The sequence below is a fragment of the Primulina tabacum genome, chromosome 15, assembly GCF_025594145.1.
Source record: "Primulina tabacum isolate GXHZ01 chromosome 15, ASM2559414v2, whole genome shotgun sequence".
Taxonomy (NCBI): Eukaryota; Viridiplantae; Streptophyta; class Magnoliopsida; order Lamiales; family Gesneriaceae; genus Primulina; species Primulina tabacum.
This window is the reverse complement of record NC_134564.1, coordinates 29,390,542-29,414,050: the sequence shown is the minus strand read 5'-3', so window position 1 is coordinate 29,414,050 and position 23,509 is coordinate 29,390,542. Positions and strand designations below refer to the sequence as shown.

Genomic DNA, 23,509 nt, shown 5'->3' with positions numbered 1-23,509 from the left:
TACCATGTGCTCATCATTACTAGAAAAGAATCATTCAGGTTGTTTCATATGAACATCTTCATCTAATTCTCTGTTGAGAAAAGTCGTTTTCACATCCATTTGTTGTAAATCTAAGTTAAAATGTGCAAATAATGCTAGAATTATACGGAGAAAATCTTTCTTAGATACAGGGAAAAAAGTCTCCTTATAGTCGATTCTTTCTTGCCGATTGAATCTTTTAGCTACGAGTCTTGCTTTATATTTTTCAATGTTACCTAATAATTTTTCTTTGTTTTAAAGATCCATTTACATCCGATGGCTTTTACACCATCATGCAACCGAACAAGATCTCAGTCTCCATTAAATGTCATAGAATTCATCTTTTCTTTCATAACATTAAACCATATTTTTGACTCATTACAACATGGCTAGTAAAAACTTTTCAGGATCATTTTCGGCTCTAATGTTAAAGCCCGACTCTTGTAGTATACACAACAATCACCAAATATAGCTGATCTTATTCTAGTAGATCTCTTTAGCTTGTTTGGTTGATCAACAATTTCTTGTTGTTCTTCATTAATAATTTGATCTACTGGATTTCATCAACGATTTGTGGAATGTTAGTAACCAATTGTCTAATACTTGTCTGTTCTTGAGAGGTGTGAATAACAATCAATATATCATTTTGAATAAGAGAATTGTGCATTAATGTGATCTTTTTAAAAAACTATGTCATTTGAATGATCACTCCTACTAACTAATTCATTCTCAATAAATTTTGCATTTCATGATTTCACGATTCTAGTGTTTTTATATGGACAATAGAATATGTATCATTTGGATTTTTCAACATACCCGATTAAATAACCACTTATAGTTCTTGAATCTAGTTTCTTTTCATGTGGGTTGTAAGCTCTTATTTTTGAAGGACGACCTCAAAGGCGTATATGTTGCAAGCTCTAATTTTGGTTTCATTGTTCTTCAAAATCATGGTGGGGTTTACGTTTAGCTCCTTAATTCCTAAATCTTAAACATTTTTAGTAGATGTTTCAAATATTATCAAATTTTGTTTATTAAAATTATAAATTGTCTTATATATAATTTTTTTAAAAGCTAAAATCTTTAAATTTTTTTATTATAGCTAAATTATCCGAATTGTTCTAAGAGACTCATTTTATGATATTATTAATATATTAACATTTATAATCGTTGATATAAATTCTCTTAAATAATTTATTAAACTCTTTTATCCCAATTCTTAGTTAAAAAACCATAAAATATGTTAATATTAAACTTCATATTATTATGTTATTATATATTTATCATGTTATTCTACTGTTGTATTTATAATTATTGTTTTTCATATATCTTATCCTAAATTTATTACTTAATTAAAAACTTCACTAAAATAGAATTACAAATTTGCATTAAATTTTTTTTTAATCTTTCACACCGTTTTGACTTACCCTGGATTCATGCAAATCTTCACCAACACAAAAACCAAAGCAAGAAAAACACAAATAAAAGAACCAATAATAATATAATAGCTTTTAATAATCCACATTATGATGTTTAAGTCACAAAACTAACGGAACAAATACATGATATCAAAACTTGCTGTATAAAGGATTTTCAAGTGTCAACTATACTGCACCAACCAAGAAAGTCACTTGCAATTTTAAACTCAAACGCCGGCAGTGAGACCAATTCATCTCCTCCTTTCACCCTAATACAAACGGATTTCTTCATATTAGAACTAATGCTACATTCAAAAGCCAAGTGGTAATGCTGAACGAAGACTACTGTACCAATGTATAAAGTACACAACTAGCGATGGTACAAGTAACATTTTCCGTTACTAGAAAGAGAAGTAAGGCAAATGATGAAGTGTGTAAAAATGACAGTAATTTGCACGAGGATATAATACCTAAGCTGGAACCTAGGACGGATCTAGCCAGACCTACTCATCTTGATTTTCGGCATGGCTTTCTTCATTTGGCGGGCATGCTCTTTTGCCTCCTTCTTCCGAAGAGCCTCAGCACTTAGCTTTGCTTCAGCCTCCTCCAACTTCTTTCTTTGGTCGGCTTTCTTTTTCTGTAATGCTTCTTGCCTGGCATTCTGAATCTCTTTATAAGTCTCTTGGGCAACTTTGGCCCTAGCTACTTCTGTTTTAGATCGAGCCTGAACAATGCGAGTTGCAGTTCAGAAAGTGAACGGAGTGAACGGCTACATCATAATGCTTAAATGTTCCAGGTATAGATGTATCATTATACTTACATGTGAGCTGAGCTTATATCGGCCAACTAGATCAATGTAATAGGGAACAAGTGCAACCAAACGAGTCATGTCAGCCATGTGATTAACATCAGGAAGAGCAAACTTAAACACTAGCATCTTCTTGCTCGAGCCGATTTGTTGATCAGAAAAATACATCGAGATGAATAACTTTCCGAATTTCTCAAAAGCCTTCTCACCAAAAACCTTCAGAAATCCCGAAGAAATATTATGACATATCCACAAGTAAAAAACAGGGTAAAACTGTCAAAAGAACACTGAAATCTTTTTTTAATAAAATAATGACAAAAGAATAACATAAAATTCTTTGTAATATAGAGGGAGAAATAAACAGATTAAAAGAAATTATAGAGCTTCATTCAGGTAATAGATCAATGTCAATGTCACAAATCAAGCAGCCAAGTCCAGAGGATGAAGGTGATTACACAGAATATACCAAACTGCATTGGACTTTGTCTTTCTTCTCCAGCTTCCCGCCAACTATTACTCCATTACATACCTTAAAAGCATGCGTTGGAATAGGAATCATTTTTTTTATTTGTTCAAGATTGAGATTAAAGGATCAATTGCCAACATCTCAACCAGGCAGCAGAGATACCTAGAACTATCTAGTAGGAACACCAACCATCCAAATGGACACATCATCACAACGAAATCATCAAAATAAAGAAGAAATACAGCTCATCTTAACCAAAACAGATGGTCCACACTTTAGTGCTTCTTCATAAGCATATCTACATCTATGATAATCACCGATTCGACGACCCAAAGTTCAAACAAGGTACAACAACCCAAATTTTTTTGAGAACTTGAAAGGGGACCAATGAAATACAACTTAAAAAAAAAACATACAAATTAAAGATATACTAAAAAGGTTTGGATTTCAAAACACCGGAAAAACAAAGTTTTAGAACCGATTTTCCAATGGAGAAAAGTAATATGTTGACTGAACTTGTGCCCTGCAACTCTTAATCCAAACAAATAATTAACAGTCTTCTCAGAGAGTTCTGTATTGTCACTACCAAATCATTTTAATTGTCAGATTTCACCCACAAAACATAGCACATCTAAAACAGTTCCCCTCTTCATTTTCCTCGAAACCTTATAGGACCCTCATCTCAGGTAATCACTGAAAATGTATCCTATGGACCTCTAATCTGTACAAGCATTAAAAATCACAATTGTTCGTAAATTTCATTAGGTTTAAAATCAGCGGTGAAAAAAAAAAACTCACGCCCTGAATAACTCAATGGATTTTGGGGGCGAACCATGCAAATACATATCAAACTTTACATTGTTTCAGTATTTCTTTTATCAGAGAGTGTGTGGGTCCCCTGGGGGGACTCATCTCCCCTGGTCAAGCCATTAACATCTAAGTTTTGAATGCGGAGATAAAGGTAATTTAGAGTTAAAACACAAACACATGCAGAAAAGGCAGCAAGCAAGATCAACACATTACCTGATCCAGAACAACATCATTGATCAAATCCCCAGCAACCTCCTTAGACTCCGAAATAACCTGCAACTCCTCAGCGACCCACTTCTTCCCACTGGGAGGCGCCACCAACCCAGAAAACCTCTGCAAGTCCTTCATCTCCTTCTGCATTGTCTTCGCCAGTTTCTTCCTCGCCAAGGCAAAAATCACATGATCCATAGCATCATCATTCATATAAACCTCAAACGTGATCTCATCCTTGCAAGGCACAACCATATTATACAACTTTGATATCAAATCATGTCTGCTCTTAAGATCCATGGTGGCCAGCAATCCGGAGCAGAACCTCCTACCGCTGGCATAGAACTTAAATACATTATTCCCTTCCTGAAGCAAAAGGGGAGAGTCATCGGTCTCCCCCACTCCCAACAAGCTAAAGTTTTTTTCAAAAATCGAGTCCCTAGCAGCAAATTTACTCGCCCACGCCAAGGCCAGATTCTCGTTTTCTCTTTTTCCAGTAAAATAATTTATCGTAAACAAGATCAAAAACGAAACACACGCAATTTCAACCGTATAATAACTCAGCTTCTTCGGAAATTTCACATCCGATTTATGATAATTCTCCATATTATCGGGATGACCCAAATCAGAATCAGCACCAGTGGAAGTAGACTCAGGCTTCACTTCACCCTCCGGAGGTGGAACCAAATCCTGAGGAATCCCTTCAAATTCATCTTCATCCCAGTACTCAAACGAAGAGGTTGAAGGGAACTTCACGGAATTGGAACTAGGGTTGTGGTCCGGTTGAATCTGGGATTCAGGAGGGCCATGGTGGGACTCCGGAGTGGAAGTGGATAGGGATATCGGCGGCGGGGGGGAACGAAGTGGAGGAACAACTTGTTCCTCGTTGGTGTCTTCGAGTGGGAAATCGTCATCATCAGCATCGAAGCCTTCAAAATGGGGGTGGGCAGGGGCGGCGGAGAGGTAGTGGAGGAGGAGAGAAAAGATGGAGATCAGAGCGAATAGATAGAGGAAGGTATCGCCTCTGGGGCGGAGGAAAGAGAGCGGGGAGAAGAAGAGAGAAGAAGAAGAAGAAGAAGGGGATCTCGAATTCGCCATTGTTGGATTCTGTTTGATACGAGAAATTTGGACACACACTGCATAATAATAATAACAATTACTTCAAAAAATAATAAAATAATAATAATAATTCATACATTTAACTCTTAACAACTTATATTAAATTTTAATATTAAAAATTGTAGCTTTCTGTGCGGTGATTTTTTGTGGAGAAAAATATTTTTAAATTTTTATTTTTCATAAATTAATTATATTGAAATATATTAATTTATTTTAAAATAAAAAATTGATTATGCATGCTAAGAAGTAGACCTACACTAAGTTAGAATTCAGAGATGTTTTATTCTTGTATTATAGGCAAGAGAGAATAGACTTAAGGTTCGATTGTAATGATTTGTTCGGACCACAAAGGAACTTCTCCAAAAATATGTGTGTCAATGTCGAACTGGCTAAACCGATCAATTCTTTCTCGTACGCTGGCAGTTTCTGGTGTTGGGGAGCCAAGGCTTGGCTATAGAGTGCAATGGGGCACTCAGTCGGCGGGATGACAGCATCAGTATTAGCTTCGGAGGCTTCGCATTCCACGACAAATGGTGAGGAAAAATCTGGTAAAGCCAATACGGGTGTTGCGGACATAGCCATCTGTAATTTCTCAAAAGCACGTGAGGACTCCTCGCCACCTCGGTCCAAGTGAATGAATTCTTGCGGAGTAGATTAATTAAGTGGGGCAGCGATAATTCCTAAAGTCCTGAATGTTCCAAATGATCTTCTCACGTTCTATTGAAACTGAGAATGTCATAAAAGAAAAACCAGAACAAAGCGTAGGAGGTACCTTTCAAAGATGGCGTTCATGAGCTCCTGATATGTGGATGGTACGTTAGTGAGCCAGAATTGCATGAACAGAAACTCGAAATGTTAATGATGGGTTCGAAACGTTGTCATGATACACTGTCTGGATCCATCAAAACCTGATGATAACTAGCTTGTAAATCAAGTTTGGAAAAAAATTGGATGTCGTTTAGTTCCTCTAGAAGTTCGTCGATCAGCGGAATAGAAAATTGATCATTGATAGTATGAGAATTAGGTGATCCGTAATCAACAAAAAAAGGCAAAGAATTGTTCGTCTTACATACCAATAGAACAGGAGTGGAGAAATGAGAGTTGATAGAGTGAATTAGTCCACGTTTCAACATCTCCGCACATTTTCGTTCGATCTTGTCCTTCTGGGTGTGGTGTGTGGGTTTGCACGTTCGGACTAAAACATAGCATGGTAACCAGCCCCCATTGGCTACTGTTACCTTGAGTGCATCCTGATTATGAATCAGAAGTCCTAGAGTACTTGCCAATGTAGCGTCAATGAAGCAATGTGTGATGTCTGAGTCTACAAAAATTTTGACGGGTGACTGATTTATGTGCCCAAGAACCTGCATGGTCTTTGGACTATTTATCCCTGTAATGGAATGTACAGATACCTCCACGGTCTCCTCATCCCCCGCTTCGAAGTTCGTGTCACTCTTTGTAAGTGAGTCCTCGATCATTTCCAACCAAAACAACCTTTTGCATTAGTGACCTTGTAAGTATGACTCATCACAATCGAAACAAAGTCCCTTCGCACGCCTAGCTGCCATCTCCGCCCTGGTCAGACGCTTCACCAACGGCGTGGGTTGTGGGTTGGGATTATTGCGACGTGGTAGATTGTTGAATAGTCCAGAACATTGTTCATACATCCTGGCCAAATTTACAGCTGTACTGAGGTCTTTTGGTTTTTGAATCTTGACATCAGTGGCTATATGTTTTTTCAGCCTACTGATGAATACTTGCGCCTCCTGTTTGGTATTTAATCTTCCGTCTGTGCCGCTGCTTTCTTCAACCCTGGGTCCCTTTTTAGTTTGTGTCACCTGGAGTGATAATTCTTCGAACCTCATTTCCAATATTTGTTGACGAAGTGCTGGTACGCTCCCCCTTGATCTTCGTGATTGAAAACCATTACTTTCTGAAATTTATACCCCCAAATAACATAGAATTCAAGAACAGCAGCTTTAAACGTGCTGGTTCGCTCCCCACAAAGATGCCGGGACAACAAGCGCAGCTACACTTCAGGTAGAACCAGACAAAGAGCTTAAAGCTCAATTTAGTCTGAGTTCGTACTACACGTGTGATATCTGGACATGAAAGCTTTGTTCGTTTAAATTTTTGAACATTTGTTTGAAAGGATATTTGGTCTGTCAATTACAACAAGTTTCACAATTTACTATCGATGAAGTTTCTTACAAAATAACTCTACTTCACGTCATCTTCGTGAATTTTCTTGTTCCAGCCAAAATTGGAATAGGCATTTATGGTTCTGGGCAAGCATTAGTCATCTCCACCAACCTTGAGACTGGAGAGAGCAAGTTCAATCTGATCATCTTTAAAACCCTCACAAGACAGCTTCTCGTATATCAAACGGAGCCTCTTCGCCTTCTTTACTCTAGAGAGATGGTCTTCGACCGCTGCCGGAGAAGGAGATGAGCGATCGGAGTTTATCAGGAGGCGTCGGAGGTGGTCTCGTTCTCCGTCGACAGCTGGGCTGGAGTAACTTGTCCCGTTACAACGGCCCACTAATACATTGCCAATTTATATTGGGCTTGGTCAATTATTTATATATGAGGATCATCCAAAGATGCAAACCGGCCCAAAATATTATTTCCTGACGTAGGATACCCCGATTTCACGTGAGGGGAGGGGTGAATTATATATACTAGTGACCAAAGTACCGTTTGGTTCGCTATATTATTTATCTATACTTTTATCCATATTTTTATCAAATCTAATATCATGTTTCGTACATCATATTATTTATACATCTACCAATCATTTATCTTATATCAATCGAATCATCAATCATTTGAAATTAAAATATTGCCCTTAATAAATAATACTATAAATATTTTATTAATATTTTCAAAAGGACAAAAAAATAATATCACATTATCTCAACTTTAATCAAATTAATCAATCAAATCAAACATTATATCAAGTATCATTTTTACATATTTTATTATTAAAAAATATTACTAATCTACATACTATTTGTCACATATCACGAACCAAACGGTATCTAAATATGTATGATATGATACATCAATATTATCACTTTAGAAAAAAATACATGAATGAATAAAATTAAAGTTTCCAACATTAGCAAATTAGAAGGGAAAAAAATGATAATAAAAGAAATAGAGATTATATGAAATTGAAGTTGATAAATGTTGATGTTATTAGAAAATTACAACTATTAGTGGAGTAAAATATTTTTCTGACATTTTTGTCCATAAATTGTTGGTTAAAAATATTTATTTTTAGGGTTATATATGAAATTCTACATTGGTGTAACCAAGTCGGATCAAAACAGTTTCTATAACTTTGAATCTGAAAATTTTAATGATATAATGTTCCCAGAGAAATATAATTGTTAAAAAAACAAGACCATGAACTTCAAATTCATCATTTGCATATTTTTATAATGTTTCATGTTAATTATGATAAATCATGAATTCACTCAATAACGAAGACAAACGAAATTTATTCTACATTGATTAACTAAACATTAAAACTATAATCAAAATCCATATATTTCGAAATCATCTTGCCAGATGTAAGCTAAAAGATATTTGACTAAAAATGGTACATTCAATGACCATTTGCCTATTTGTTTAACCTTTATTATACACACACAATTCTCAATTGATGGCACGATTATTTGATCACATCACACAACCTTTGCTTTCCAAAATTCGAGAAAACCAAATACATAAGTAGAATAAATATAAGAAGAGAAATTAAGCATACATATCATGGACATGACCCTGATAAAACATAGGATAGACTTGTTCTCAATTCCAATGCAAACGAGAAGATGAATGAAGAGAAGTATACATGCTTGTAGATTGCCTTTTTTTGCCTGAGAAAAGACCTCCAACAAGAGGGATTATGGGCTTCTTTTTCACCACTTTCTTCCCCCAAAACAAGCCTTCACTCTGCCCATGCACATTCAAAATCTGTCTCAAATTTTGTGAACTTGTTCTACTTTCCCTCTTCTCCTCTTGATCATCCTTTGTGATCATATCCCCCGCCCCTCGAACCGGAGTGCTCGACGAAGCCAGGTGATCCACTTGTGCCAGCTTGGACATACTCTCGTGGAGCTCAGCATTCAACATCGCCAGTGCCACCTCCGTGTCTGATTCTTTTTCCTTGAGCAGCTTAAGCTCCGCCTTCGTCTCCTCGAGTTCGGCCTCGAGCTTCTTCACAGTGTCCGAGAGAGAGATGTTCTGGCCGTAACTAGGCCATGATTCTTTGCATACATTCTGACTTGGCGAGAAAATCGGTATTTCTCTCTCGGAGAAAGAGAATGGCTGCTTGGAGGAGTAAATCTGTCCAAGCAAGGACCGCTCCCCGAAATCCGCCACGGCCTCCTTAACCGAGCGAAAAGGCCGCGAGGTGTCCACATTCGAGCGGTAATCGACATGATTTTCATCGACGTCGTAGAATTCTTCCATATGAATGCCACCAAAATTGGTTTCTATAGTTGAAGATGAACAAATGGCCCATCTGGTTGATATATATATAGGAATAATGTGAAGGAATATTTGAAGCTTTCTTTGCTTGTAAGACAAATTTCAAGGAGCTTGTGTGGTATAGCAAGTGTTAGCAGGTGAGAAATGAGATACATTGATTTGAAGGTTGATCCAATATAATATTTCATAGGAGTTGTATGAAGCGGACTACTCAACTACCATACTTGTTTTGCCCAAAGTATATCGTGTACGTGCTTTTATACATATATAATATATATATATATATATATATATAATGATGAAACATAAAAAAAATTATACATAATGTCACATCATCGATGTTCACATAAATGTGAATGGTGGATGAGCAACATATAAATAGATGAATAAGGATTATTGTTTTTTTTTAAATGATGTTAATTCGTTTATTATCTCGGAATTGGTCGTGAGTGATTTAATAAATGGAAAAGGGTATCGAGGAAAAACATGTGCATTTCATGCTCATATTGATTCTACATGAAACTATGTACAAGAGAAAAATTGAAAATTTGATGAGGCTCTCGTGACATATTATCAGTGGACATATTGTCAGTTGTGGAGCCAGAAATATAGCTCTACGTGAGCTAGAATATTAAACTCTAAAATCTTTTAATATTTTAAATTGATCTATCTAGGCTAATATCATATTAATCCAAAATTATACAAAATTTAATAATATTTTTTGAAAAACAAAAATTGGGCCATGAGAAAAATGAGAAAAATATTTTGTGTTTGAGGGCCACGATTGTTTTTGTTCGATGGTTAACACTTCAAGGTTGTGCTTTTAGAGGTAATGATTAGAAAAATTGTTTGTTCAATCTAACATTTTTTGTGTGTGTTCGGGTTCAGTCTCATATGATATATAGAATAAGGATTATTGGTGTTAATAGTCGGGAAGAAAACATCAATTGGGGTTTCTTCCTCTATTAACTTGTCAACTGAAAGACTAATCCTCCTTCCAAAATGTAAAATATTGTTTTTTTAATGAAATATAATATTTATTAAAAGGTAAAGAAAGTTGTTCAGGTACAAATAGACGAGACATTCTCAACAGATACTAAACAAAGAGTAACATAGTAAAATCACACACACTAAATAAATTTATTAGGACATCACTAGTTATCGAAATACACATGAAAATGTGGATATTGATTTTTTTGATAATTCTATCCACATGTATATCGTCCTCTTCAAACAAGGCGTTCTTTCACACGTCTTGACCATTCGGAAACTCAATTTAAAAAAATATTTGGGTTTGAAATTCAAATAAAACCTCCTCCTCCGAACATATATATTATAATATAATATAAAAGGCGACCTTTTAATATATAAATGCTATAAAAAATATTACAAAATACTATAATTTTTAAAATATGTTAAAATGCTACAAAAATTAATGAACAATAAAAACGGTCCTATTTGAGAATCATTGTCATGAATTTTCATAAAATCTCATTAACGTAAATTCTAATGCTCCAATTGCTTAAAAATTTTGAACATTTAAAATCGATTGTCTTTCTAATTGAAAAAGACTACTTTATATTTATATATAGAATAGGTCTCTTGTGAGACGGTCTCACGAATTTTTATCTATGAGACGGGTCAATCCTACCGATATTGACAATAAAAAGTAATACTCTTAGCATAAAAAATAATATTTTTTCATAGATGATCCAAATAATAGGTCTGTCTCACAAAATGTGATTCGTGAGACCGTCTCACACAATTTTTTGCATTATATATAAGCATTAAATATAATATAGTGTCTCTTGGAGTGCAATAATTGTTCTAACTTATTAGAGGAATTGAAACGTAGGGCTTGAGTTTATGTACGATTTAAAAGATTTGGGTTACTTCATTACTAAGAGCGGGAGTTTTTAGTAAATCAACAAATGTTCGATCCTAAAATTGGTATAAAAAAAATTGATATCAGAGCTAAAGTCTCGAGTTCAATTATCATTGATTGCACGTGTAATAATTGTCATTATTTATTAAGACAATCGAAATTTGATATTATTTTTTATAAAAAGAGAAACGATCTGTCTTACATTGGTAAATTGTGAAATAAAAAATTTATTATTATTAAGAAAAAAAAGGTTTATAGGGTGTGCCATGCACATGGCTATATAATATGCCAAAAAATATCAGAAATTATAATAATTCTCGATAATCAACTGCCTATCGATTCGCGGTGCACGCAGCCATGGCCTTGAATCCTTCCTTCTGTTCAAGCCATTCAAGGCTCCATCAAACCCTAGAGACCTGTTCTTCCTCTACAGCGTCATCGTCCACGACAACCGCCGCTGCCGCCATTGTTCTGTTTCGTCGCTCTGTACATCCGCCGGCAGAGGTCATCTTGTTGTTTTCTATCTGTTTGTCTACGAATCGGTGTTGGTTGTTTTCGATTTTTTTACTGAGGTGATGGTTGTTGATTTGCTTTCGCAGGTTGCAAGTTTCGTTGGCTCTCGAGTTCAGCTTTTGGGGAGGCTCAATCAGCTGCGGCCGGCGTCACCGGGTGGTTTGCGGAAGATTGGTTCGTGTTATTGCTTTCTTTGATTACCGGAATTGATGACTTTGCTGATCATAAATTAGATGATCAATTATGGGAAGTGAATCATAAAATTAGTCAAGTTTGTTATTGTCAAATTAATTTTTCTACAGTGTTAATTTCACGTTTCACTAGAAAGTTAAAATCGATACGCGTGTCGTTGATAGACACTCGAACTGATTGGGGAATGAGTTTTTTTAGCAATTTTTTTGTATCTGGCTTCAATCAATTGTGGAAGTAGTTATGCTTTCAGATTGTATTCTTTTGCATCTTTCTTTCCACCATAAGAACTGTGATATAAGGGGGAAAAGTTTGAGTTAAGGTTCTTTTAGGTACCTGATAATGAAGTCACCCACCTTGTTTGTGCATGACTGGCACCATATGCCAATGTTTATTCTGATTCTGGTTGTTAAAGTTTTGTTGACCTTTTTGGTTGATCCGTCGTTGCTCCATAAGATATCCTATTGAGTTGTATAAATGTACGCTTGTAGTCTTCTCTGCATCTTAGCTGTTGTGTGCATCAAATAGGGTGGGGTTGGCAGACACCCACACTGCTGAAACTGTTGCTCTGCCTGCTGACTGTGAAGTAAGTTAAGTTCCAGAGCTGTATAATTCGTGCAGGTGTAAAAGCAAGTTGCAATGCCTGAATCAGCCGTGGAACTACCACTCACGGCAGACAATGTCGAGAGTGTGTTAGATGAGATCAGGCCTTACCTCATAGCATGATGGAGGCAATGTTGCATTACATGAAATTGATGGAAATGTCGTAAAATTGAAATTACAGGGGGCATGTGGCTCATGTCCTAGTTCTACAATGACGATGAAATTGGGCATTGAGCGTCGGCTTATGGAAAAGATTCCCGAAGTTGTTGCGGTTGAGGCAATACCTGATGAAGAAACTGGCCTTGAGTTGAATGAAGAAAACATAGGGAAGGTAAAATTCTTTTTTTCATGCTCTATATCCGTAGATGTTTGTTGTTGTGTTATTTTTCAGCTACTAAAAGGTGCTTTGGTGGTATCACTTGTTTAATTCTTACTGTATTTCGACTCTCTACCTTTTTACCTTATTTGTCAAGCTCGTTATAATTTGATTTTCAGTCGTTGAATTTTATCACATGAATGTTCTCTATCTCTGTTATTCTAAGATCTTGTGTGTGATAAGTGATGTTTTAAGGCAATGCAACAATTCGAATGATGCCCTTGCACATACCTTATGCAACGTTGATTTTCTATGTCTTCTTGTATGACTATTAAATCTACTAGGGGTTTCGTATAGTACATGCTTCATAATTTGCATAAATAGCAGTTTATGACGACAAGCATTCTAGAATCTTCGCCTTGAGAGTTGATTCCATGTTTCCTCATCATCTATTTTGATCGGCGTGCAAGAGAAATAATTGACTTAAGTTTGTACATAATGACCAAAACTTTCTACAGGTACTTGAAGAAATAAGACCGTACCTCGTTGGGGCAGCAGGTGGAGATTTGGAGCTAGTTGCCATTGACGAGCCAATAATTAAGGTACGAATTACCGGTCCTGCAGCCGGTGTCATGACCGTTCGAGTGGCTGTGACTCAGAAACTTCGAGAAAAAATTCCTGCCATTGCAGCTGTTCAACTTTTATCGTAAATCAATCACTTGAAGCTCTCTTTATCCCAATTATTTCCCAAGAACCCGTAGGTTTCTTTCTGGGATATTGCCTGGAAAGGTTTAATCTTTAATATAAGAAGCATGCGTCTGCATTTTCGATTTTGATGCAGCACACTTTGTTCAACGCTGCATTGTACATATATGTAGGTATATACCTTGCCCTTTTTACATCATGAATTTTTGCTTATATAATCTATTCAGTAGGTAAATGCAAGTTTGGATCTTTTTTTTTTTTTGCCTGTAGTAAAAATGGATGTGACACATACATTTTGATAGGTACCACTATTTTTAATTTTTTTTTGTCTGGGCGTATATAGGCGAGTAGCTGATGTAGGTGATGGATTCCAGCAGTTTTTCTTTTCTTTACCTTTTGAGTTTTTAACAACACAAGAACGATTTCTTTCCTTCATGTACTACTTGTACGAGAATGAGTCTTGCCAATACGAATTTTGTTGCTTAGACGCCAAATAAAAAGGTTTATTCCAATCCCAAAAAAAAAAAAGAAAGAAAAGAAAAGAAAGCACCGTTGTGGATCAAGACTGATGCCTAGTTTTTTTAAAGGACAAAAAAATAAGTGATGCACAATTTAAATGGGCAATCTATCTAGACTGCTTCTACGCGTGTGGTGTTTAGTGACAGTAGAGCTTGATGAAAGAATACGCCCCTGCTGTAAACTTGGATGGAACTTTCAGTCCAAGACACCTTCTATGTAGACTTGATTCAGAACAGAAACTAGTTCTTAGATTACTGCAAAAAAGCGAAGCAACGAATTTTAAAAATTAGTTACCTCCATCAACACTGGCATGCCCTCTTAGAATCTCCAAGGGGGCAATTAATGGGTTGTCATTCAGATCTGAATAAACCTTTCCATGCAATACATATGCGGTGCAATCACCAGAGCATGAGGCAAATAAAGGGTAGGAATAATGATAGGCCACCCCATTAATGTCCTTTAAATGACACCTACAAATTTAGGCCAATGCTGTTATGGTAGGAACCACAATTTTGAGAATAATTAATCGAGAGTAAATACATAAACCTGTCAACTTTAAATATTCTACTTTTTTCTGCTTTTAAATTACCATTTTCTATAGCCAGCTAGAACTTGATATCAATTTACTAATTTCGTAAGAACTTCACAAGTATCAATAAAAACTTCAACCCTTTCAACAAGTTCAAACCAACTTTCACGAAATTCATACTAATTTTTAAGAATATTAAATTACGGAGCTACATGCGGTAATTATTATTCAATAGTTTGTGAACTGCTTGCAAGTTTTAATATTTTATTACGAAATTCGATAGTTTGTGAACTGCTTGCAAGTTTAAATATTTTATTAATATAATTATTAAATATAAAATAAACATATTTTGAATATTTATTTTCAAGTAACTCGTGAATATGTTCGAATATTTCGAACTCAATCCAAATTCGAGACATGATTCAAACCGAATTCGAGCGAAAAAATATAAAAAATTTTGAGTTTTGAATTGAGATCAAATATATCTAATTCAAGTCTTAAAATTTTCTTCAAAATATTCGATTCAGTATGATTCATTTACACCCCTAATTTCAACCGCATCTAACACGCTCAAATATACCTAATTCGAGCCGTAAAATTTTCTTTAAAATATTTGACTCAGTTCGAATCACTTATACCCTTAGTCTTAACGGCATCTAACACGCTCGAATATACCTAATTCGAGCTTTATTTCTTGAAAAAATATTATATTCGATTCGTCTGCACACCTAATTCAATTGCATCTAACAAAATATAGGGGAAGAGGCTCGTACATCACCAATACTGATTAATTTTGCAAAATTTGGTGGCCACATGGATCCCTCTCTAGCCCAATAAAGAACACTGGTGATGCCCATTAAAGGCATTAATGTAGAACGTTTGATTTCTGGTTTAAATAAACGCAAAAGAATAATCTACTAAGTAATTTGTAGGTGGCAAATATTGACGCGAAAATTTTAATACAAAGAACGCCTTTATATCATACATTCCTCAACAAATTGAAAACAAATATTCCTCAACCAAAATTCTATGCGAACGGAGCAAATAGGTAAATAACGGTACAGCCACCAAAAAAGCAAGAAGTGGAGATGAACCGATTTACTCCAAATGTTGTGGATGGCTCCCCAATACGGTTGAGGACGGCAAACAAAGCACAAGATACTCTAAAGCCCCAAGTTTGAAAGAAGTCGGCGCCATCTTGGAGTTTCCTCGTCAAAAATGTACGTCAGAGGAGAAATGAGAACGCCACTCCCTCCAATCTGCATCAGACGATAAATGAAATGTAAATACTTCCGCCATTTCGCCCAAAAAGAGATTATACTTCAGGCAAATGGAAAATGACAAGCACACTAACAATTGAAAAGGTTGAAATGAGTCGGTAAAAAAACACATAGAGCACATATAGAGCATATCTTTGCAGGATAAGATTAGCACAAGAACAAAATCAAGAGAAAAATCTTCCTCGGGGTCACAATGACAAAATAAACATGACAATATGATACTGATGCCAGATGTACACTATTAAGATCCTGGTGTACAATGAAAATACACTCAGAGCGTATGAAAACATGGAAAAGAGATTTTGATGCTAGAAATATTTTCAACTGAAGATGGGATGCAGTTCGTTAAAAGGGATCCAATTCCAATCAAGCTATTTGTTATGATAAAGCTAATAGAAATGTTCTTCTCAAGAGCATCACAGAAAACTTGCCCATGGCCCCCACACGCATGAACAAGCACACATAGATGTAGAAGCAAGAGTACATTCTCACCGCTCTAAGCTGTTGAACAGACTTGTAAAGTGCTTTTTTAGGCACACAAATAACTATAGCATAATATTCCACAGCTACCTTCCCGTCGCGCTTGCAAAAAACGGGGCTTACAGTGGGTCCCTGCATACAAAGTAAAATAGGAAGTAAGAAGCTTTAGATCTAGACAAAGAATACTACTTAATTGATGCCCCATCAAAAGTTATCTACATCGCTAAATACTACACAATATAACAAGTTGGTCTGACCTGCAAACCAGATAGAGAGGTTTGGCTCAGAACTCGCTCAGCCACTTCTTCTGCACTTCTACCCCTCATGTTGGCAGTTACCTGCAATGAGAATCGTCAAGGAACAGAAATTACAAGAATGATAGTTAACATAGAAACCAACCGATTCATACCGTGAACTGGCCAGCAGCCCTTAAATGTGCCTCCAGTCTTTCCATCATTTCGTGTGTTATATCAAGCACATCTTTCCGTTGAAGCAATGACCTCTTGCTAGCAACAAAAACAGCCTGAAAAAAACAACCAAGGTCAAACGGGATTCCGAAACAACAACTATAAATCAATTGACATAACTATTTCTGAACCAGATCCTCAACTTTTGAAGGCGTGTATAGATCAGAAACAATATGAAGTAATTACCTGACTTTCCAAAATAATCCCACCATCAATTTCTTTCAAATTATTTTCTCTTAACGTGGTTCCACTACTCACAAGGTCCACAATAGCATCGGCAATCCCCATCTAAAAGAACAGGAGACAATCAGCAATCATTTTCACAAAGGTAAATGTTTCATGAGAGCAAGTATCCAAGAAGATGCGGCTGTAATCTGATAAAGCATCAAAGCGTGACTTAAAAGCTAGAGAGAAACCATCCAAGCACAAAATCCTATATATACCTAGCAGCGAACTTGAACAAAGGTTTTTCAAGTTAACTGAGCAGGTATTAATCTGCAAATCTCTGCGCAGTGGGTGTGAGCTAACTTTCACAGAGTAAATTCTATGGCTGTAGTCAGTAGTGCCAAAAATTAATATATACAAGACCCAGCATCTTCTTCCCTCAGGCATTTCGAAGCTCATTTCGCCAAACAGAAACTCCGAGATATTTGTCTCTTATTTTTACCAACAAATTTATTACACTGACCAAATTTGTTATCATTCTCTCAAGGTTCTTATCTCGACCTTAAATTTTCTGCTGATGGATTGGCATAGTGATATTAACATGGCTCTGAGATTTGCAGGAATTCTTGGTGAGAAATAATGTTAACATGATCAAACAACTGAAAAAAGTCAATGATAAGCAGATAAAATATTATACAATAATAGGATCTAACACGGTGGTCATAGGACACACTCTAAATGAATAGATAGAAAACCCGTGCAACTCAGCCGATGCATAACAAGACGGCATGTTGTATCAAAGTTCAAATAGTATCTGAATATCTATTTTCTCTAAATTACTCTAACGAGCATTATTTCTAGATGTTAACTTTTTTTAAAAAAAATGTTTTATGCTTTAAATGGCTTCTAAAACCTTTCCCAAGGTTCATGCGCCAGCAAACAACATGTTCCTTAAATCAGGATCTAGCACCTCAAAATGAGGAGAAAAGTTGTCGAACAGAAGACAAAATATAAAAGTCAAAATTCTGTTTAAGGAAGACATTGCATATCAACGGTGGAAGAATATCATTCTTACTGCAGGAGCAGCCTCCAAAGCACCATCAGCAGTTGAAAAGGAGACATGCTTCAGTCCATTTTCTTCCATAAACCTTGGACCCAACTGCAAAAATTATTTTAAATAAAACTTTGACCATAAAAAGATTTGAGAATGGAAACCCGGACCAATAATAAATTGTATTCTGTCAATAATACTTACATATGTGAAACCAGTAGCAACTCTCAGAGGTCTCTCTGGTGTCCACTGTGGCATTCGTGCTAGCTCTTCCAAAGAATTTATATTCTCAAATATGCCATACTTGGGAATCTAGCAAAGAGAGAAATACTATACACCCACTATCCAAAAGTTCAAAAACAAGGAGTTGCAAATGATCGATTACAATTATAAACAATGTGACTCACTGCTAGAGATAAACGGCAATCTCCATAATCCAGAGTGTCATGGACAAGAATGAGATCTTCACTCCCCTATAGAAAAAAATATAAATGTTAAAAATCCAATACAAAATCAAGTTAGCAGCCCAAATACACAATTCATTATGATAATAAATAGAAAAATACATATTTCCAAATACTGTTTATTTCAGGACCCTACCATCGAGGAAGACGATTGGTAGTGCTAAACTCCACAATGGTCTTTATTAACTTGACAATGCTCCATTGACGGATAAACAATCTATGGTGTCTAGTGTTGTGTCTTCTTCTATTTCAGATGTTAGGGAAATAATGTTATGGCATCATAGGTTAGGTCATCCCAATTTTTATTTTTGCAAATTGCAACAGTAGTTACTGTCCTTATTTATTAACAAAAGTTTTGATTTGCTTAGTTGTAAATTTTGCCAATAGCACACTCGTGTCTCTTTCTCGCCAAGCCATATACACCTACTGCTCCATTTCTCCCTAATTCATAGCGATATATGGGGACCTTCACAAATTTCCATTCATCATGGTAAACAGTGGTTTCTAACTTTCATTGATGATCACATTCATATTACATGGGTATATCTTCTACATGCCAAATCCGAAACCAGAACAATTTTTCAACATTTGCAAAAGATCGTTCAAACTCAGTTTAGTACTCAGATTTGCACTCTTAGAACTGATAATGGTAAAGAATATTTCTATACCATTCTCAATACCTATCTTAAAGACAATGGTATTATCCAACAAAGCTCTTGTGTCAATACTCCACAACAAAATGGAGTGTTCGAAAGGAAAAATCGTCACCTGTTAGAAATTGCTTGTGCCCTCATGTTTACCATGAATGTTCCAAATCTCTTTGAGGGGAAATTGTCCAAACTACTACCTATCTCATGAATCATCTAACTAGTCGTCCTCTGAAGTTCGAAACACCTTTCTCCCTTCTTGCTAAATTTTTCCCTCAAGTTTCTACATCTAGTAACCGTTCCATGAAAACTTGTGGGTGTACCACCTTTGTTCATGTTCATGATCACAACAAAACCAAATTAGACCCTCGTGCTATAAAACCAATCTTTGTCGGTTATTCTCCCACTCAAAAGGGTTAAAGTTATTATTGTCCCCATACTCGAAAAACTTTTGTCTCGTGATGTTACATTCTTTGAAGACACACATTTTTTCGCTCCGACTACGCTTCAAGGGGGCAAATTGATAAAGCTTATTGGGCTACCACACCTCTTCAGAATTACTTCAGATACACCTCCTTCCTATCCTGACCCTATCCTGGTTAATCCTCAAATTGAACCCAATTCTCCAGAACATACTCGCATGTCAAAAACAAAGGGAGACTCAACACCTCAACATGAGTTATGAGTCTACTCAAGATAGAGAATATCTTAGGTAATACAGACATCAAGGATCCTACGCACAGCCAAGAAAATGAACCGATGGCAAATCCTCAACCAGGTAACACTCTTGAACTTGATGTACTGATGGTCTTTAGGAAAAGAATGAGATCTTGTACTCAACATCCCATCTCTAAATTTGTCTCATGTTCAAACCTTTCTCCTGGTTTCATGCTTTGCACTTGAGTTTGTGGTGTGATCCTTCCCAAATCAATCCAAGAAGCTCTTACTATCCCTGAATGGAAAGTTGTTGTGCTAGAAGAGACGTGTGCTTTGAAACAAAACAACACATGGGACTTGGTAGAATTACCTCAAGGAAAAAATATTGTGCAATGTAAATGGGCATTTACAGACAAATACAGGGGAGATGTCTCAATTGAAAGGCACAAGAAATGCCTAGTTGCCAAAAGGTTCAAGCAAACCTATGACATTGATTACATTGAAACCTTCGCCCTAGTTGCCAAACTAAATACAGTACGCGTCCTTCTGTCCTTGGTTGCCATCTTGATTGGCCACTATATCAGATCGATATAAAAAATGCTTTCTTGAATGGTGAATTAGAAGAGGAAATTTATGAGTCAACCTCCAGGATTTGAAGAAAAGTTGGACAATCTAACTATTTGTAAACTTATTAAGTCTCACTATGGGATGAAACAGTCACCACATGCCTAGTTTGACAGATTTTTAGAAGCTATTAAGAAATTTTTATATAATAAGAGAGAAGATGATGATACGCTATTTGTCAAACATTATGAGAAAAGAAAGATCACAATTCTAAATGTTGATGGTATTATTATCACTAGAGAAGAAAATCAATAAATTGAGGATGACAAACAGATGATGAATTCGAAGTCAAAGACCTTGGAGCACTAAAATACTTCCTAGGGATGGAAATTGCAAGAAATAAGAAAGGCATTTCAGTTTCCCAAAGGAAGTACACGTTAGATTTATTGGAAGAGACAGGTATGCTTGGTTGAAAACCAAGTAAGGCACCAATTGAATCATGAAATAAAAGAAAAATGCTCGAGGGAACAACAGTAGATGTTGGAAGATATCAACGTCTGGCTGGGAGGCTTATCTACCTTTCACATACTCGTCCCAATATTGCATTTACAGTTAGCCTGGTAAGTCAATACATGCACTCACCTCGACAAGGGCATCTGGATGTAGTATATTGAATCTTAAAGTATTTGAAACAACCTGTTGGAGAGGCTTGTTCTTTGCAGAGAATGATGATCGAAATGTTAATGCATTCATTGATGCAGATTGGGCAGGTTCGGTTGATGGTCGAAAATCTACATCAGGATACCGTACAAAGTTTGGGGAAATCTTGTAACTTGGCGGTACAAGAAACAATCAGTGGTGGAAGAGGTAGCGCAAAATCTGAATTCCGAGCAATGGCACAAGGAGTATGTGAGCTTATATGGATTAGGAGAGTGTTGAAAGAATAAAAGTTGGAATGCAATGGCCCAATGCTTCTCTCTTGTGACAATACATCAACAATCATCATAGCTCACAATCCTGTCCATCGTGAGATGACAAAATATATTGAAGTAGAATAGTAGATTGACACTCTATCAAATAAAAACTTGATGGAGAGATTCTTAGTATTGAATATGTGCCTACATCTCATCGGCTTGTTGATTTACTCGCAAAAAGACTATCAGAATTCACTCATGATTTTCTCGTTGGCATGATTAGACTCATCAATATCTACAGGCAAGCTTGAGGGGGAGTGTTGAATAAAATAGTATTGATTAGACATGATAATTTAGTCTTTTAAATTAAATTTGGCAGGTTGATATTTGATTTCTGATTTTTTGGAGTTTGCTATATTCCTTGTACTCTATTTAAAGTGTGTATTCTCTCAGAAATAATAGAAAAAACTCTTATCCTCTCAATTTCACAATCTGAAACAAACACAACCACTTCAGGCACGACTACGAATGACATCAAATAGAAAAAAAAAAAGGAAGTAACTGATAATATCAGGAACACATAAGTGGACGGCTTTGTTGCATAAAGAAAAAAATCAAGAAGTGGAAGTTGGACCCATTTAAAAATGACAACAAATTAGGACTGTACAAAGTTCTTTTATGCTAATTATACACAGTATTCCAAAGATTCATCATATTTTAGCACAATCACCCTATGGAATCCCTCTTACCTGGCCATACTCTTTAACGGTGTCCAATCCAACAATTCCAAGGTCCAAATCTCCAGATATTAATTTTCTCACGATGTCTTTAGGCCGTTGAAACCAAACTTCCAAATTAGTAATCTGTGATATCACAAATAGGCTGCAATAAAATAAACTACATTGAAGTTGTATAAACAAGTACATGCTCTTCGACTGATGACCGCAAGCGGAGTTAAAACTATATGATACAATACTCCACTTCCATTTGCAGAAATAAATTCAAATTCTGTACACAGCAAAACAGCAGCTGTGAATCTTTTGGGGGCACAGTAAAGAACAGTATTGAAAAACAGAATTAAACGAAAACATTTAGTACAACTGCATAAGCTTTAACTTCAATTGAGTTTCAGCCACATCAATCGACAACGTCTTATGTCAACTGCCTCGTGTGACATTACAAAAATTACCATCATTGACTACAAGATCGCTAAGATTGCGTCCAAGCTTTTAATCACAAAACACACACTCAGCTTGAACTCGAAAGTATCAATTATAACTGAATCTTATTTTAAGCAAAACTCGTTTATTAGGAAAAATAAAAGGCACAACAGACTAATCTCACATCAGCAATCAACAAGTATTTTACTTCACATAATACATGGAATTATGAATAGAAATGTCACTCTTGAGAAGAAGAAATGCACCTGAGGAATTTCTGCAACATACTGCCTTGGATTCACCTGCCTCACTGACAATTGACAATCCTTCACAATCCCAACCCAAAAAAGAACAATAAAAAATCAGTGGACCTACTAAATTCCTCACAAATAATCATCATTGTGCTCATAAAAACCAAAAATTACCTTGAGAAGATCAAGAGTGTCTGCAGCCATTCGACCTTTGCTCGGCAATCCAAGCCGAACCTCATTTCTTTCATAAGACTGCTTATCCACATTTTCATTCACCACAGTAACTGGAGACGTGTCTGAGCAACGCGAAATGGCCAATTTCGCCGGAAACCAGCAACCTGAAGAAGAGGACGGCGAGAAAGGTGAAATTGAAGACGTGGGTAGCAGAAAAATCGTTCTCAGAGCCGACATTTCTGGAACTTCTTATGAGTCCTTGTACTGTTTGCACAGCAGCGAGAGAAAGAGGAAACGCGGATTCGTCAGCTGCTGCGAAAGAGATTAAGCGCCGCCGCGTATGTGGGCAACTTTTCTTGTTTACAATATGTGTTGTTTTCGATTGATTATTCGAAATGATGGTACTAAAAGTTCATGATTTTGGTTATAATGCTCGAGTTTAAACTGTAACGTTCAAAAAATTAATATCTATGTAAATTATTTATTTTTTTATTTAATTAATTTTAAATATTTAAATAATATATTTTATATGATTAAATATTTAAATGATATGATTTCATGAAATTAAGAATTTTATCAATATATTTGATATTAAGTTCGGGAAAGAAGACCGAGGACGATCAATTTATGG

At 35.9% G+C, this 23,509-nt stretch overlaps 3 protein-coding genes, 1 long non-coding RNA gene and 1 pseudogene across 5 annotated transcripts; 2 read left to right on the top strand and 3 right to left on the bottom strand.

The window, feature by feature from the left end:
* Positions 1-1,500: 1,500 nt before the first annotated feature.
* On the bottom strand, positions 1,501-4,877 carry LOC142526665 (uncharacterized protein At5g49945-like). Of its 2 annotated transcripts, XM_075631192.1 has the most exons (4): positions 3,734-4,877; positions 2,257-2,460; positions 1,907-2,160; positions 1,501-1,705 (listed from the first exon to the last, which is right to left on the bottom strand). In XM_075631192.1, exons 1-3 carry the CDS (start codon positions 4,826-4,828, stop codon positions 1,930-1,932), a joined length of 1,530 nt encoding a protein of 509 aa, XP_075487307.1. In that variant the 5' UTR covers positions 4,829-4,877; the 3' UTR covers positions 1,501-1,705; positions 1,907-1,929. The 2 variants fall into 2 exon arrangements, with proteins under 2 accessions (XP_075487307.1, XP_075487306.1); XM_075631191.1 differs by having other exon boundaries at positions 1,501-2,160.
* A 3,608-nt stretch (positions 4,878-8,485) lies between these two features.
* On the bottom strand, positions 8,486-9,485 carry LOC142527204 (uncharacterized). Its single transcript, XM_075631940.1, has one exon. The coding sequence runs from the start codon at positions 9,325-9,327 to the stop codon at positions 8,665-8,667; it is 663 nt and encodes a 220-aa protein (XP_075488055.1). The 5' UTR covers positions 9,328-9,485; the 3' UTR covers positions 8,486-8,664.
* A 2,069-nt stretch (positions 9,486-11,554) lies between these two features.
* LOC142527712 (nifU-like protein 2, chloroplastic) lies at positions 11,555-13,991 on the top strand (annotated as a pseudogene).
* A 1,535-nt stretch (positions 13,992-15,526) lies between these two features.
* Positions 15,527-23,311, bottom strand: LOC142527133 (ATP phosphoribosyltransferase 2, chloroplastic-like). The gene is made up of 11 exons (XM_075631852.1): positions 22,879-23,311; positions 22,720-22,779; positions 22,043-22,156; positions 18,455-18,520; positions 18,252-18,359; positions 18,072-18,155; positions 17,018-17,119; positions 16,774-16,887; positions 16,622-16,702; positions 16,377-16,496; positions 15,527-15,863 (listed from the first exon to the last, which is right to left on the bottom strand). Exons 1-11 carry the CDS (start codon positions 23,113-23,115, stop codon positions 15,768-15,770), a joined length of 1,182 nt encoding a protein of 393 aa, XP_075487967.1. The 5' UTR covers positions 23,116-23,311; the 3' UTR covers positions 15,527-15,767.
* Positions 18,528-21,056, top strand: LOC142527134 (uncharacterized). The gene is made up of 2 exons (XR_012815406.1): positions 18,528-20,370; positions 20,701-21,056. It is a non-coding gene; the product is annotated as an uncharacterized LOC142527134 (long non-coding RNA).
* Positions 23,312-23,509: the final 198 nt, after the last annotated feature.

Coding starts and splice junctions, on each gene's coding strand:
- LOC142527133 (XM_075631852.1), bottom strand. CDS start 23,115: ATGTCGGCTCTGAGAACGATTTTTCTGCTACCCACGTCTTCAATTTCA. Junction 22,780..22,878: donor ACACTCTTGATCTTCTCAAG/GTAATTTTTGGT, acceptor GGGATTGTGAAG/GATTGTCAATTGTCAGTGAG. Junction 16,497..16,621: donor CCTCTCTATCTGGTTTGCAG/GTCAGACCAACT, acceptor CTTTGTATGCAG/GGACCCACTGTAAGCCCCGT.
- LOC142526665 (XM_075631191.1), bottom strand. CDS start 4,828: ATGGCGAATTCGAGATCCCCTTCTTCTTCTTCTTCTTCTCTCTTCTTC. Junction 2,461..3,733: donor ATGATGTTGTTCTGGATCAG/GTAATGTGTTGA, acceptor GGATTTCTGAAG/GTTTTTGGTGAGAAGGCTTT. Junction 2,161..2,256: donor GATATAAGCTCAGCTCACAT/GTAAGTATAATG, acceptor CGCATTGTTCAG/GCTCGATCTAAAACAGAAGT.
- LOC142527204 (XM_075631940.1), bottom strand. CDS start 9,327: ATGGAAGAATTCTACGACGTCGATGAAAATCATGTCGATTACCGCTCG.